At 36.7% G+C, this 17,369-nt stretch overlaps 1 protein-coding gene across 13 annotated transcripts in view; it reads right to left on the bottom strand.

The window, feature by feature from the left end:
• The window catches only part of LOC128253226 (protein amalgam), a 508,116-nt gene that overhangs the window by 156,029 nt on the left and 334,718 nt on the right, over positions 1-17,369 (bottom strand). For 12 of the 13 annotated variants that reach the window (XM_052981478.1, XM_052981473.1, XM_052981474.1 and 9 more), the window contains one exon: positions 343-606. The exons of the other annotated variant lie outside the window; for it this stretch is intronic. In XM_052981478.1, coding sequence (XP_052837438.1) covers positions 343-606 — 264 coding nt within the window. The remainder of the gene's footprint in view (positions 1-342; positions 607-17,369) is intronic. 13 annotated transcript variants of the gene reach the window in all.

The following is a 17,369-nucleotide window of genomic DNA, read 5'->3' as shown; positions in this document are numbered from 1 at the left end:
CAAACAGATTAAGCTCTAGCTTGAAGCTGAATCACAACTCAACAGAGCTCTAATTTATACATATATGTTATATAGAGTCGGAAATGCCTTTTTCACTACGTTCGAAACTTTGAAGCTCATAAGAAGTAGAAAAACTCTAAACAGTTATTTAAAGGGGTGAAGAAACTTAAATTTTTTTGAACGCCGCCTGATGTACACAAGTACAAAAGAATAAGTATTTTGCAACTTTGTCTGTGGTGTGTTGAATTAAATATGTGTGTTTGTAAGTGCCGATAATGCCTGACTTAATTTTCAACTGCTTTTGGAGTATGTACTTGTGGAATTTTCTAAATCGTAACTTACCTTCCGCTCCGTTTATCATGTCGTTGCCGTTTCCACTTTCTAAAGCGCCACCAGAATTTACACTTTTAGCGCTCTGAAGCACACCAATTCCATTGCTGTATACGTCGTTCCCCTGCTGCATTTGATTTGAGAAATGGCTTTCCTTGGCACGCACCACTTCGTTCAGTCCCTTGCTATGAGCGGGTGGCTGCTTACGACGCGGTTTAACCGTTGTATGCACGTGAGGCGTTGCAGTCGTGGTCGACTTAGGTGGTAGTCGTAACTCTGCAAAACATTGCACCAATTTTAAAATACGGATAGCTTATTTGAGGGACAATTAAGAAAAGCACAGGAGTTAACGCGGAAGATCTAAGTATGCATAGGTACTCTTAGTACTCTGTGGCACTTAAATGGTTGCGGGTTGACATTGACCTTAAATTTTTGAAACATGTTTTTACTTGCAATGACAAAAAAATTAAAGATTAAAAATTTTCTTACAAAGATTTTTCAACAAAATTAGCTCTTCAGCATTAAGTTATGTTCATCTAGATTTACCTTAGCTAATTTTTCATTTCATACGCAAGGTATTTGCGATATCACGGCTCGAAAATGTACACTGAGAAAACTCCGACGTTCAAAATTGAGAACCTAAATTCTTAAAATGAGGATGAACTTTTTTCAAGTACATTTTGAGATACGGATTTAATTTGGTTATATGTGAATTTTGAATTTTAAAAATAATGTTTTTGTAATGAGAAAAAAGGTATTCAAAGTCCGTATGGTATCATTTTTTTTAAGTGTAAATATTTCATGCCAGTTTTAACTTAAAGCTTGTTTCTCTAGAAATAGATAATTTTGTAACTTTCCTGTTCATGCTATAAGGATAAGTTTCCTAATACAGACGCAATATCTCGACAAAGTTTGAACAAATTGCAATAACCTAAGCTCCGAACACAAAAATTAATTCTGAAGAAATACCCGCTTGAAAGCCTTTTCGGTTAATTTTATCACTTTATCTTGAAAATTGTATATTTACGAATCTAACAAGCTATAAACTTCAACAATCGGCCAGAAACCCGATTTTTAACATATGTATGCTTTACAGCCGCTAAAGGCCAAAATTTACCATTTTTGCAAGCTTGAAAACTCTTATAAAACAGATTTACCGCCGGAATGTTGAGGTTAATAACTTGTTAGATTCGTGAAAGTTCCATTTTCAAGATAACGTAATAAAATTATTTTCGGTTTTTTTTTTTTTTTTTTTTTTAATTAAATTATGTTGTCAGAACTTCAGTTTTTGAAATTTTTTCAAACTTTGTGGAATGTAAAATGTATGGAAAGGTTGGATAATGATATACTTCTAGTGAAATAAGCTATCGATGACCTAACACGGTTAACCAGAACTGGAAAAAATATTAAAATTGGCATGAAAACAGGAAAAAAACGAATTTTTTGGGTGTGTTAGAAGCCGTGTTCAACTACACACAAAACACAAGTAAAAATGTGTACATTTAAATGTTTTGCATGCCGTAAAAAGGCTTGAATTAATTTTTTTTTTATATTTATAGTGTAGAAATAATTATTTTATAAAACCCTCTTCCAATTTTTTCAATTGTGCTGCCTTAAAATTTAAAGTGGGTATTGCTCGAAATGGCATCTTTGAATGCGGTCACCAAAATAACATGAAAACTACTGAACCGCTCTTTTTGAAATTTGGCAGACTCATTTAACATCTCAAATTGTAGTAAATTTTTTCGATTAAAGTTGAAATTTATAACCAAAGTACGTTTTTTATACCCTTGCAGAGGGTATTATAATTTCAGTCAGAAGTTTGCAACGCAGAGAAGGTGACATTTCCGACCCTATAAAATATATATATTCTTGATCAGCATCATCGATCTAGCCATGTCCGTCTTTCCTTCCGTCTGTCCGTCTGTCACTCTGTCCGTCCATTTCTACGCAAACTAGATGCGGCCTCTGTGTAGGTTATTATATTTTAGAATAACGGTTTTAGTTTTATTAAAGCCGTCACCCAGGTACCTCGCTGATGTTTACGATCCTATAAAGTATATACATATATTCTTGATCAGCATCACTAGGAGAGTCCATCATTCTATCCGTCCGCCTATCCGTCCGTCTGTCCGTCCGTCCGTATGCCCGACCGCCCGTCCGTTTCTACGCAAACTAGGCTCTAAGTAAAAGCTATCTGCATAGAACTTTCCCGAAAGTTTTCTTTCTTTTGCGAGCCGGATCGCACGAGGTGCCAAAGAAACAATCAATTTCAGTTTTAATTCTGCTTAAATCGGGCGACTTTATCATATAGCTCCCATTGGAACAATCATAAAATTTAAAATACTATATCGTCGCTGTTTTAAATTTTTTTTTGTGTTTCATATTTGTTTAAATTTAGTAATAGTTTAATATTTCAGAATTATGGTTTTAGTTTTATTAACGTCGGACGACTGAAGAAGAGTCATAAAGAAAAAGATTTAATTGATTTGTATATATATTTTGATTTCAGAAATATGATTTAAATCTTTTTTAAGTCGGACAACGACGTTATACAGCTGTCTTTGTAAATCATTATAGTACTGGAATGTTGTTTAAGATATAGGCATGCAAAACGGAATGTAGTTAATATATAAAATATTTAATCAGCAAAGCAGTGCACAGTTGTCGGTCTTGTATGGGAGCCGCGGTCATAAATACTTCTAGAGGGGCTATCGCCTTTAAACTTGTACCAAAAATCTAGAAAAATGTTATAAATATATAGGACAATAACTGGCCAGATCGTATCACTATATCCTACAGCTTTTACAGGAACAATCGGGAAAAGAATGATAAAAAAAATTATAACTTTTTTGACTTTAACATTTTTTGTTTAGTTCTTTAAGATTTAGTAATAGTTTAATATTTCCGAGTTTCGGTTTTAATATTATTGAAATCGGACAACTATGTCATCTTGATTTCATTGATACGACACTGAACAGAACGCAATCGTGAAAATTGACACTCCTAAGAATATAATAAGCTATTATTTTAAAGAAAATAATATAAACACAAAACACAACACAAAAATATCAACAAACGACAATACAAACCAACCAACGGCAACAAACTACAACACACAGCAGAAGCACGTCTTTTTTTAAAAATTGAGGTTAGAATGCCATTAAAACTAAAACTCTAACCAAACACATAAAAGACAAAGCAAGAAAACTCATAATTATGTACTAAATACAATATTGATTTCCACAAAACACAACACATACTACATATACTTTTTGTTGTAAAATGGAAGTTAATACCTTTATTTATAGTATTAAGCACTTTCATTGCACTAAAACTTGTTTTTAATAAGCTTAAACAATTTTTTAAGGAGACCTTCCCTTGCACGTTGCTTACGCAAAAATACCCAATGAATATCATGCTCTCTCTTTCGATGCTGTTCTTGAAGAGGAAATATAGAGCAACACAAAAAGAAGAATAAATTAAAATAGATAGACCAATTATAAATAAGAATTGGTACATTTAAAATCAAAATTTTGACTTTAATTTTTATATTTATGGCCTATGGAACCGACCACTGTGCAGTGTTTCATTCATAGTTTCATTTCATATGATTTTGCTTCTGCTTCTGCTCCTGGAAAAGCTGAAGTCGCAGTCGAAGCAAATGCAAAAATCAAAAGCGACAAAAATCAGAAAGCAGCAACAGTCGCTGTTTTTCGTTTCATTGCTTGCTGTTGCTCTCAGTTATGAGAGTAAGTCGGAGCTGCGGCAGGCATCGACTTTCGGAAGTCTTCGGAAGTCGCAGTCGGGTAAGTTAATGCGTTCGACGGTTGGATGACTTTGCTTTTTGTCGTTTTTGTTTCGATTCAGCAGCGTAGGTCAAAAAATTAGCAAGCAAACTATATTCAACTTTTTGAAGGCATCAATGGCAGTGTCCAAAAAGCTAGGATTTAATTTTATAAGCAATATCCTGTCAAGAACATTCTGTCCTAAGCGATTGCGCATGTCGCTTACCGCTTGCTACTTCATTTTCTTACGCTGCTAAAACAAAACAAAAGCGACAAAAAGCAAACTCATCCAACAGTCGGAAGCATTAATTTTCCCGAATGCGACTTCCGACGACTTCAGAGAGTCGGTTCCAGCCACTGCTCCGACTTACACTCATAACTGTAAGCAACAGCAAAGCAGCAAGCAATGAAACGAAAACAAGCGACAGTTACTGCGTTTTGATTTTTGTCGCTTTTAGATTTTTGAATTTTCTTCGACTGCAACTTCTGTTTTTCCAGGAGCAGAAACAGAAGCAAAAGCTCTTTTTAAAAAGTCGCAAGCAGTTAAAGCTGCGAAAAGTCAAAATTTGTCGACTATTGCTACTTCGACTGCAGTTTTTTAAATACTAGATTAAGTTTTCTTCCTTGCCCAAAAAAATCAAAAAAAATTTGTATACAAAAAGATTAAAGGTTAAAGGTTAAATAACTATCGACTTATAAATAAAACTTCCAAATCGGACTATTATTTTAGAGCTTATTAGAGTTAATGTACATTTTCCGTAGGTGGCGCCACCTAATTTGGCATCTCAATAATGCCAAGATTGTTAATTTATAATAATATCTTTTATTTTATCAAAATTGGTAGAGCGTCGTGATAACTATTCTACTTGCTGCCGAACGAGAGAGAGTTTGAGATAGCATTTATCTTGTCTTTAACTTTTAATACGGGGCAACCCAGTACTTCCCCTCCAGTGAGGATGTCACGTGTGGATTCTTTTGCCTAGAATATGTGCGGATACCTAGCGTTCGATTTGTTGAATTCATGTAATTATCATCCGTTAAATTGGCTGGCTTAGGTCGATTTACGGATACTGCCGTCGCTTTGTTGTTGACTTTAACTATAAATACATTGTCCGTGAGTCATTTATGACTTAATAAGGTCCAGTAGAAGGTGGTTCCAAACGTTGTTTAACCGCATCTGTACGGATATAAGCATGGGAGCACGCTTTCAAATATCTGAACTACCTCATACACTAGGAGTTATAAGGAGTTAACTTTTTAGGAAAAATCACGTTCTTTCGCAATATTTTATCTCCAAGTTGTATTTTAGATTTAATGTCTCTCCTAGTTTTGTCCTTGTATCTCTCTTTAGATTCTCCCACTATTTCCTGAACTCCCCGTTGTATATAAGCTCGGATCGTGGAGAGCCCGCAGTACCGTGGGGAGTAACATTTTTAACCGCTTTACCTGTGACCTATTCAAATTTTCTACCTCGCCATTAGCTTGATATGTAGGGATTGTAATGAAATCAATTCTTTACATTCACATATTGCCGGCCATTGTCTGTTCATAACTTTTTTGTATGCCACAAACTACTAAAAATTTCGGACATCTCGTCAATAGGCACCTTTGATCCTGTTGACTGTATAAATTTTACTTCTTGTATCTAGAATAGTAATACGGGTATGACATTTTTATTGTTCGCCTCATTAATTGGCGGATTTATTGAAGCTCAGAGACAGAGACAACTATATGTATACTGCTTGAAATTTTTTGGTAATAAGTTCACGGTCACACTGCCTTTTTACCGTTAAATTCAAACTTTATTGTTTTGTTTATTATATTGTGTTTATCCCGCTAATTTAAAGGTTTTCAGTTGTTACTTCAAAATGGTAAAAAATATTTTGTATACAATTAAGCCTCGTTTTTTTGTTCCGTTTTGTCCAATGAATGACCAAAATTCTACTTTTTAAATAAAATTTTGCTCATTGATGTATCGGCTCGGTGGTATTTTATTAAATGTTATTTTTTACCCAATTCCGTCTTGTATTTTACTATCGGGATCTGTCTATTTTCTTTGTTCATTGCTCATTGGAATCGTCATACGTTTGTCTTGCTCGCACTTACGTAAAATCGTGTAGTTAAAAAAATAAATGAGCACTGAATAAATGTGGTGACATAAGCCCATAATCGATGGGCACTTACAAATGCTCATTATTTGGCAACCGTTCTAATAAATCAATCAATTAATCATAACTCATCATTCATTTCAAGCAGACCTATTTTTGGCGCACTGCAATTATCAAGATTTCTTTTCAAAAACCAGCTGTCGACTAATAAGTCGACACAGAGCTGGTACCCCACATAGGCTCCTTTCTTTTCTTTTCTTTTCTTTTTTTTTCTTTTCTTTTCTTTTCTTTTTATTTATTTATTTATTTTGCATATTATTTGGTGTTATGCTACGGAGTTACAATATTCCTTTTTCTAAATTACAATTTCTTTCGATATACAATTTAACATAGATTTAAATTTGCGTTAAAATTGAGTTAAGTTAGATAGAGTTTGTGTTAAAGTGTGTGTTTAGGCTAAATTTGTATGTTTGGGCGCTCTTTATTGATTTTATAGTGTGCGGGAGGTTATTACAGAGACGAGCAAAATTTACAAAAAAATTGATTTGCTGAACTGGACACCAATTCCGGCTTACAATTAGATTATTAGTTCTTTGAGATGCAGTAAAGCTTAACTCAGAAAACAGGTACGACGGTTCCCTAGTGTGGATAATATTGTGGAGAATTGTCAAATCCAAATTATAAATTTTATTTGCGTATTCATATTTATGGTCAGGGGGTCTCAGCTTAAATACATGTCGTGCAATGTTATTAAATACTACATTAATTTATTTTTCTAAAGCTAGTATCATCACAACTACCAGAACATTATATGCCATGCAGTAGAGATGGATTCAGATAGGTCTTTGCGACTAATAATCTTTTTTAAGGAGCTAACTCCTGGCTAACTTTAACTTGTCTTGTCTTTTCCCTACTGCTCTGTTTATGTGGTTGTTCCATGTTAGGGTGTTGTTGAATGTAAAGCCCAGGTTAGATACGTTGTCGACATAGGGAAGTGTCGTGTGTTCAATTTGAACCAGTTGTCGAGTTTTTTCCTGATATCCTCTGAAATCTTTATTATGGCTGTTGTGCAGCTTCTGAAGGGGCAAAAACCAGATTTTAGATTTACAATAAATTGTTTTGCTGGATAAAATGGGATGCCAATATTTGCTCTAAGGCTTTAGAGAGATATGGAAGAATATCTATAGGACTATATTCATTCATTTCCTTAGGTGTTGGAATTATTTTCGTAGTTTTCCACAGTTCGGGGAAGGTTGAAATGTTATTGCAGAGTTAAATATATGTGTTATTAGTGGTAATATCTGAGACAGTAGAATTTTTACAAATTTTGGATTGATATCGTCCAAGCCTGTGGCGTTAGATTTCATTTTAAAATTGCGTCAAGGACAATACATTGAGTAATAGCGTGATTCCATTGACGCATTAAAACGCATTTAGCCTAATGCGCATTTATTTACACAGGGAATAAGGCTAAATGCCGCATTTAAAAAAAATGCGATTTTTAAATGCGTTTAAAAACCATTCGCCCCGAACATTTTTAGAAAAAATACCGGAAAATACCGATGTTGAACGATATTTTGTTCGTGCCACCCTACAACAGCTGTTTTCTATATGCAAGGTTGGCGCAATTTTAGATTTCTTTTGATATAAAATCTATTTTGTATTAAAATGACTGAAAACTAAAGCGCACGCTGCAAATTCTGCTCGCAGTTCCACAATGCATTACTGCTGGATCTCTGGCATAAAGTAACTCCCACATATACGGAGATCTATGGTAAGCGTTGAGGAGATAATTATGTTAATAATGGGGACTAACTATTACTACTAAGAACTTTAAAAAACGAAATTTTAGGAAAGGCGGACGACACTTTGAATATTTTGGACACCAAACCCGAAATACTTTCTTAATTCAGTTGAGATAGAAAAAAAAATAATTTTACTAGCACCCCAAAAAGTAGAAGTTCAGTTAGAACATGAATTATATAATGTGCTTTTATTAGAATCCAATTCTGTTAATAAAATACTCATTTTCTACATAAAAGTTTCGATTCTGTCCCAACAATCTTACAATTTGAACCGCCTCATTGCATTACCACTTAACAAAAGACTACCAAATGTTATTATTAAGAATGATTTACATTATTATTATTATTAAGATTATATTTACTCATTGCATAATAGTGCGTAGTACACATGTTGGCGAAACTCCTTTAACCCTCCGTCGGACACATTGGTCTGGCCAGACATATCATTTTCAATAGTTTTTTTTTCATACTTCTAATGATAATATCGAGCTGTGCTTCCAGGTACCTTCCTAAAATCTTATTCTTTTTCGAATTATGAAAAAAATATCAAGGAACTATCACTGAAACGGACGAAAAAAGGAGTTGAAAAAAGTACACCATCTGACTGTCACATGGGTCTGGTCAGACCCCCCACATATTTTGTATGTAAATGCATGGAATACGATACATTTTGAGCATTCTACACGGTATTTTTTTGGTTTTTTATTTTCATAATGTATACAGACTGTCTTTTATGACTATTTTTTGTGGCGTACAGACGCTTTGCCTATCTTTCGTGCAGCCATGTCTTTTCGGCGATTCATAAACTTATCACGGTAATTATTCGTCCAAGATCTGATAAGGCTGCTCCCATTAGAAATATTTGGAACTTTTTGAACGAAAATTTGCCCAGGAATTACAACCCACATGGAGCAGTTGTCATCGACGAACAATTATTCCCATACAGAGGTAAAACTAAATTCACTTAGGCTTTCGCTGCAAAGTCAAGATATCCGCTGCTGGAGTGCTTTATACTGGTAAAGAAGAAGGTGATCACCGTTAGGTAAATCAAGGCGAAAACATTTTATTGAAACTTACAGATCGGTACAGTAATACTGGGCGAACAGTGGTGTCCAACTATTTCTTCACTACGTTGAACCACTGACCACACAACATATAGACTGGTCATTTCATACAACGAAAATGGACACAAAAATTTCAAAGCGGGAGGCCCCACGGGCTCTAAATGCTTTAAATAACACCAACTGCGATATGTCCTGTTCCTATCTCAGTAGACTAGTAGCTGGAATATACGGGAGCGGGGGGTATTTAACGGTTTTGTAATCAGTTGAATTTTTTCCAAATGCATTCACATACAAATTTCATAATCAGTGTATATGATATCCGATGGAACTCACTCGTTTTATTTGGTTTCTTAATATTCTCGCTAAATGTTCGGACCGATCCTTATCGTTTGAGAAAATGTACGAGCAAGTGAACCCGCATATCCACGAACCCTAATCTCAACCCCCACCCACTTGTGCGTCCTAACGACTGCTTGTGCACGAAGGTGTGAAATTATAATTTTGATAGTTTTGATCAAAAAGAGCAATTTTTAATTAGGAATCGTGAAAAGTATACCATTGGAGAGGTATGTTTGTTTAAAACAAATTATTATATAATATATAAAAATATATAATACAATTAATCAAAAAAAAAAAATGCCCTAAAGCGATTGAGAGCGGAGGAGGATAAGGAGAAACATCAGTCCAGTAACCCCAAAAAAAATGTCGTTTTGAACAAAGAATAGAACTTTTATGTCCTACTTGTGGTGAACAGTATATGTCAACCAGGGAACGTCAACATATGTTGACAGATAAGCATAAAAACGCTTCTACCAGAGAAGTTAAAAATAATGTAAATATTATTTTGCTCACAGCAGAGACTAAGTTTCCTGTCAAATCATATCGAATTGATTGTGCAGTCAAAGATATGATAGACTTAAATGAATTTTATCAACAATTTCAAAAAAATATAATTGAAATTATAAAGCATTGTATGATAGATTATCGAGCCATAAAATTTAATTTGAGTGTATATGGTACATATGTAAAACAATAAAGCATTTTAGAACTGCATACAAATCTTTATACATTTATGAAGATATTGTAAATGAGCTGAATTCTGCAATAGAATGTTTACTAACATTGATCAGTGAATTCCAAGAAAAAGACTCTGGCTGGGCTATTCAAAATTTCGACTATTTGAAACTACCATTATGAAACTCGAAAATATTCCTGCTAGCGGTTACATACAGGCTCCTAAAAAAATACGAGCCCGAAATGCGCTTATAAACGTTCAGAATACTGACATATTTTGTTTTAAGTGGTGCATACTAGCATCCATAGCAAATAAAGCCTATGAGAATGCTAGTTTCTCAACACCACAACAAAGGAAATATTCAAGAGAAAAAATGACAAAACCAAAAAACTACAACATTAACATAAATGATTAAATTATTATATATGACGGAATAACGTTGAATTTTTCGGGAATTATATTTCCAATCGACAAACTTGGTGTCCGACATTTTGAGAAAAATAATGTGGACTTCAGCATAAACATTTATGAAATCGATGAAGTTGGCGAAAAAATTATTGGACCAACTGTTCAAACAAAAGCAAGAAGACCAAACCACATAAATATATTGGGTATCGATAATATACACCAAAATTTGATGCACTACGCCTATATAACAAATGTGTTTACATTATTTTCGTCACAATTTTCCAAAGCCAAATCGGGACGACACTTTTGTGAAAATTGTCTTTAGTGTTATCACGTTAAAAACACTACTTACAACAAATTTGAATGCGGAAAAGTGGCGTCGTTTTATCCAGTGCCTAATACAAAAACGTCGTTTAAAGGATACCACAAGAAATTATCTCCTCCGGTGGTGATATATGCCGATACTGAGGCTGTTCTGGAAAGTTACAGAACATGCCTAAATTCACCATCTTCTTCGTCAACAACAAAAGTGCAGAAGAAAACTGCCTGTGCAGCATCATTTTATGTTGTACACAAATATAATCCTAGTCAAAACGACTTGTGGACATACGATGGTAGATAGACATACGATGGTAAATAGAAAAAACTATATTACAAATTAATAATCTATTAGATTTTTTAAAATTGTTTATTTATTTAAAATTTATCAAAATTTCAGGTGATGATTGCATGCAAAAATTTTGTACAGCTCTGAAACAAAAAACTTCGAGTCTGTAAAACATATATTGGTCAACCCCCAAGAAACCGAGTGTCAGCCCCATAGATGTTCGCGCCCAAGAAGGTAATTGCACCGCCTGTGAGATGGAAATAAATGCGGGCGATCTGGATAAATGCTACAACCAATATACTGGACAATACGTAGGTCCTATTCATAAGAATTGTAAGCCTAAGTACAAGTTAAGTGATCCATTCTTCCCAGTAGTTTTCTACAACTTATCGAAATACGATCTACATTTGTTCATTACAAAACTAGAGGGGGAATTAAGTCCAATACCTTGTAATAAAGAACTTTATATAGCACTAACGCAGACAATAAATATTAACAGCACAAATAGATATAAAATTAGATACAAGATTCAGTGAGATATTTAAACTCAAGCTTGGAAAAACTAGCGAGCTATTTGGAAGACAAAGATTTAAAAATTCTTAGTACAAAATTTGAGAGAGAAAAATTTAAGCAAATGAGGAGGAAGAATGTGTTCCCGTATGACTATATAGATAGCACAGAGAAATTTAATGAGACACAACTTCCTAGTATTGATAGGTTTTATAATTCTCTCAGTGACGAAAAATGTAGTATAGACGATTATAATTTTGCACTAAAAGTTTGGGAATCTTTCAACTGTCAGACCATAAAAGATTATTTAAAACTTTATTTAGAAAGTGATGTTTTAATTTTGGCAGATGTTTTTGAAAATTTTAGAAAAATTTGTCAACAAATATACAAGTTGGACCCCGTAAATTATGTTACCGCACCATCAATATCATGGGATGCAGTGCTTAAATTTACTAATGTACAATTAGAACTAATAAGCGATGGTAATATGTACAATTTTTTAAAAAGTACTCAATGTACTCAGCGTATTTCCATAGCCAATAATAAATATTTAAAAAGCTTTGATCCCATAAAACCAATAAATTTTCTAAGTTATATCGATGCAAATAATTTATGTGGATGGGCTATGAGTCAGCCCTTACCGCTTTCAGGGTTTAAGTTTCAAGACAAAGAAGAAGTAGAATCTTTTGACTATAAAAATATATCTGTTGATGGTAATATAGGGTTTATGCTAGAAGTTGGTCTAGAGTACCCTTCCGATCGACATGACTTACATAACTACCTGCCTTTCTGTCCAGAAAATAAAGGGGGTAAGCAAGGAAAGTTGATTGCTGACCTAACCGATAAAAGTGAATACATAATTCATTTAAAACACTTTCAACTTTGATTAGAACAGGGTTTTATTGTAAAAAAAAATACATAGAGTTTTGTCTTTTACTCAATCATGCTGGCTGAAGCCTTATATTGATTTGAATACAGACCAGAAAAAAATGACTGAAAATGATTTTGAGAAAAACTTTTTTAAGCTTATAAACAGTGCTATTTACGGGAAGACCATGGAAAACGTGGCCAAGCGACGAAAAGTAGCTTTAGTAAGGCATTACCAATCGCGACAAAAATTCACCAGGTTTTATGCAGCGCATAGCTAGGCATGATTTTCATAGCGTTGATATATTCGACTCAGATTTAGCAGCAATTGAATCAACATCATCAAAAATTATGTACGATAAACCCATATATATAGGAGTAACTGTTTTAGAATTATCAAAGTGGTTAATGTGTGAATTTTATTATAACTTTCTATTAATTAAAAGTCCTTCAATTATAATAAACATTCGGTCGCGTGTAGACGTGTTTTCTTAACGCTCCGGAAAAACAATAAGTCACTGAGTTGTAAACGTTCGGAAAAATTTATAAACGCGTGGTTTTGCGATTCGCGATGCTAATTCGCATATCGTAAACTAAAGTTTTAGTTAATTAATTAATTAATATTACGCTCTATCAATAAATGAGTAAGAACGTGGATCAGCGCACTCAACGCCAAAAACAGCAAGACGAAGCCCGTGAAAAAATTCAGAGTGAGCAAGACAAACGTCGTCTCTCTTCGGCCCGAAACAATGCTTATTTCTCGTTCACGAGTAATACTCTAGAACCGAAAGTGCAAGAAAGTGCAAGTTTACTGACCGCCGAAAACCAGAGAGCTAGTTCTTGCTCTCCCGCCCTGCTTTTCACCGCACAAACAACATGGTGTGAGCAATGCAAAACTCCAACCGAGCTTCTGCCACCTAGTGCAACAACAACAGCAACTACTACGTCAACTACAACGGTCTCTGTCGCCAACAATGCAATAACGACTCCAATCTCTTCTTCTGCAGCGGTTAAAGCAACAACACAACCAAGTGCAAAAATCGGGTCAAACGGCAAAAACAAAGCTACGGTAGGAAAAATTACAATTCCGCAAGCGGGTTCGGCCACGCAGACAGGCATGGATCGCTATATTAATATTTCCAAGCGCAAGCTAACCCCCCCAAAAAAATCTGACGGCAATATGCCCAAAATAAACCGTACCAAAAAAGGCACTGAAAATCTCGGGCCATTAAATGAAAATAGATTTTCCATTCTGGCGGAGCCTGAAACAGAGTACGAAGAATTAGCCCCAAAGAAACTAAAGCCCCATCCTATCTTTATTCGGGAGAAGATCTCTAACGTCCTAGTAAATAAAATAGTTGAGCTTGTCGGGAAGGATAACTTTCATGTTATTCCGCTTATGAAAGGGAACATAAGCGAAACCAAACTTCAAACCAAAACCGAAGATGATTTCCCAGTAGTGTCGAGGTACCTAAACAATGCCAAAAAGAATTACTACACGTACCAGCTGAAAAGTTGCAAGGGCTTACAAGTTGTCCTCAAGGGAATAGAACCCGATGTGACCCCCTCTGAAATTATAGAGGCTTTAAAAGAAAACGGTTTTTGCGCCAAAAATGTTATAAACATTATGAACAAAAACAAGAAGCCGCAACCCCTTTTCAAGGTCGAGCTGGAGCCAGACAGCAGAACTTTGAAAAAAAACGCAGTGCACCCGATCTACAAGTTGCAGTACCTTCTGCACCGTAGGATCACAGTTGAAGAGCCGCACAAACGGAACGGGCCAGTGCAATGTACAAACTGCCAGGAATACGGACACACCAGGGCTTACTGCACCCTTAGGTCAGTTTGTGTAGCTTGTGGTAACTGCCACGGCTCCGAACCCTGCCCTGCCAACAAGGGAGACTCTCTCACTAGAAAGTGTGTAAACTGCCAAGGAAACCACACAGCAAACTACAGAGGCTGTCCAGTCTACAAGGAGATGAAAAGTCGGATGCAAAGAGCGACAACGGCACGCCAGAACATTTACATGACATCACAAACGACACCCGAAGTTTTCTTCGCAAAAGCAGCCAGGTCATCATTTGGCCCTTCAATTACCACCAACAGCATTTCCTACGCCAGTGCTCTAAGATCAGGCACAGCTCACATAGAGCCGAAAACTGATAACATACAGCAGGCCATGGGACAGCCACAAAGTAACATGGAAACTATGATGATAACTTTGCAACAAAATATGATGGAATTTATGTCCTTCATGAAAACCACCATGCAAACTCTAATGCAAAACCAAAATATCTTGTTACAAATGCTTGCAGCTCAGCAGTCCAAATAAATTATGCCTAGCCTCCGAATAACTCTGTGGAACGCCAATGGTGTTTCACGGCATATACCTGAAATAACTAAATTTCTGAACGAAAATCACATCGACGTTATGTTGCTGGCAGAAACGCATCTCACCAGCAAATATAACTTTCAAATACGAGGATACACGTTCTACGGCACCGATCATCCAGATGGTAAAGCACATGGCGGAGCCGGCATCTTAATAAGAGACCGTATCAAACACCACTTCTACCAACGGTTTGCAAAAAATTATCTGCAAGCTACATCGATAAAATTACAGTTGGGCACCAGCAACCTTGCCATTGCCGCTGTCTACTGCCCACCCCGCTTTACAGTCTCAGAAGACCAGTTCATGGACTTCTACAATTCACTTGGACAGCGTTTCATAGCAGCAGGTGATTACAACGCCAAGCACACACACTGGGGATCCCGCCTTGTTACCCCCAAAGGAAGGCAACTATATAATGCACTCATCAAAACATGCAACAAACTGGACTACGTTTCACCAGGCAGTCCTACATACTGGCCAACAGATCCTTGAAAACTACCTGATTTAATTGATTTTGCTGTGACAAAAAATATTTCCCGCAATCTAATATCTGCAAAATCGCTTTTGGATCTATCATCGGACCACTCACCAGTGCTAATAACTCTTCTTCAAAGCCCGGAATTAATCGAGCACCCTTGCAGGCTGACGTCGCATCGAACCAACTGGCTGAAGTTCAAAAAGTACGTATGTTCCCACATCGAACTAACTCCACAGCTCAACTTCAAGGAGGACATCGACTGCTATGCCAATGCACTGGAGTCTGTACTCGTCGCAGCAGCCAAAGTCTCTACACCGCAAGGGAGGGATGGGCACACACACCAACACAAAACTAACCTTGAAATCGAACAGCTTGTTTTGGAGAAAAGACGTTTGAGGCGTGCTTGGCAAACCAGCAGATCGCCATCCTCAAAACATAGTCTTAAGGAAGCTGGTCGCAGACTTACCAGGGCTCTAAGGCACGAAGAAGAAAAAGCACAACGCCAGTACATTGAGAAACTTTCACCCACCAGCACCAAGCATCCCCTGTGGAGGGCCCACCCAAATCTAAATGCGCCGGCCGAAACAGTAATTCCCGTAAGAGACTCTTCAGGCAGCTGGGCCAGAAGCGACAAAGACAGAGCCTGTACATTTGCTTTACACCTTCGAAATGTTTTTCAGCCAAACCCTGCAAATAATTCATTCACACTACCGTCGCCGCCAATTCGAGGTGGAACTGAGACGGCACCTATTCTGTTCCAAACAAACGAAGTTGCAAAAGTCATCAGCGAGCGATTAAAAACAAAAAAGGCCCCAGGTGGTGATCTAATAACTCCTAAGATGCTAATTGAACTCCCAAACTGTGCAGTTGAGGTAATTTGTAAACTATTTAACGGGATTACACGACTTGGCTACTTCCCAAAAAAATGGAAAAAGTCGGTAATCATAATGATCCCAAAGCCAGGAAAAGATCACACAATACCTGCCTCATATAGACCGATAAGTTTACTCTCGTGTCTGTCAAAACTGTTCGAAAAATGCCTTTTGACACGCATAATCCCATATCTGGAAGAGCACAACATTATTCCGGCGCATCAATTTGGCTTTCGAGAAAGCCATGGAACAATAGAGCAAGTTAACAGATTAACAACAGAAATACGAACAGCATTTGAGTCTCGGGAATACTGCAGTGCGGTATTCCTTGACGTTGCGCAGGCTTTCGACCGAGTCTGGCTCGATGGCCTTATGCATAAAATCAGAACGTTACTACCGGAAAACACTCACAGGATACTTGAATCGTACCTTTACAACAGAGCCTTCGCCGTGAGATGCAACACTACAATATCCGACGATTACACGATAGAGGCTGGAGTTCCTCAAGGTAGCGCCCTTGGTCCAACTCTATTTCTCCTTTACACCGCAGATATTCCCACGAACGAGCGGCTAACTACTTCTACATTCGCAGACGATACCGCGATCTTAAGTCGGTCCAAATGCCCAATTCAGGCAACAGCACAACTAGCTGATCATCTCGTTGTAGTGGAGAGGTGGTTATCAGACTGGCGTATAAAAATAAATGCGCAAAAGTGTAAACACATAACGTTTACTCTTAACAGACAAACGTGTCCCCCGCTAACTCTGAATAACACGCCACTTCCACAAGCTGACGATGTAACGTACCTTGGCGTCCACCTTGACAGAAGACTTACATGGCGGAGACATATCGAAGCTAAGAAAATTCATCTAAAACTAAAATCCAATAACCTCCATTGGCTCATAAACGCTCGCTCCCCCCTCTGATTGGAATTCAAGGTTCTGCTCTACAATTCAACGCTTAAGCCAGTCTGGACTTACGGCTCCCAATTGTGGGGAAACGCGAGCAGCTTGGGGCACCTTGGTATGTTCGGAACGACAACATCCACAGAGATCTGGGCATTCTACCCGTAAAAGATGAAATTTCAAAACAAAAGGCGTCCTACCACACCAAGCTAACTTCTC

The sequence above is a fragment of the Drosophila gunungcola genome, assembly GCF_025200985.1.
Source record: "Drosophila gunungcola strain Sukarami chromosome 2L unlocalized genomic scaffold, Dgunungcola_SK_2 000007F, whole genome shotgun sequence".
Classification (NCBI taxonomy): Eukaryota; Metazoa; Arthropoda; class Insecta; order Diptera; family Drosophilidae; genus Drosophila; species Drosophila gunungcola.
The sequence above is the reverse complement of the archived record's forward strand: the minus strand, read 5'-3'. Positions and strand labels throughout refer to the sequence as shown.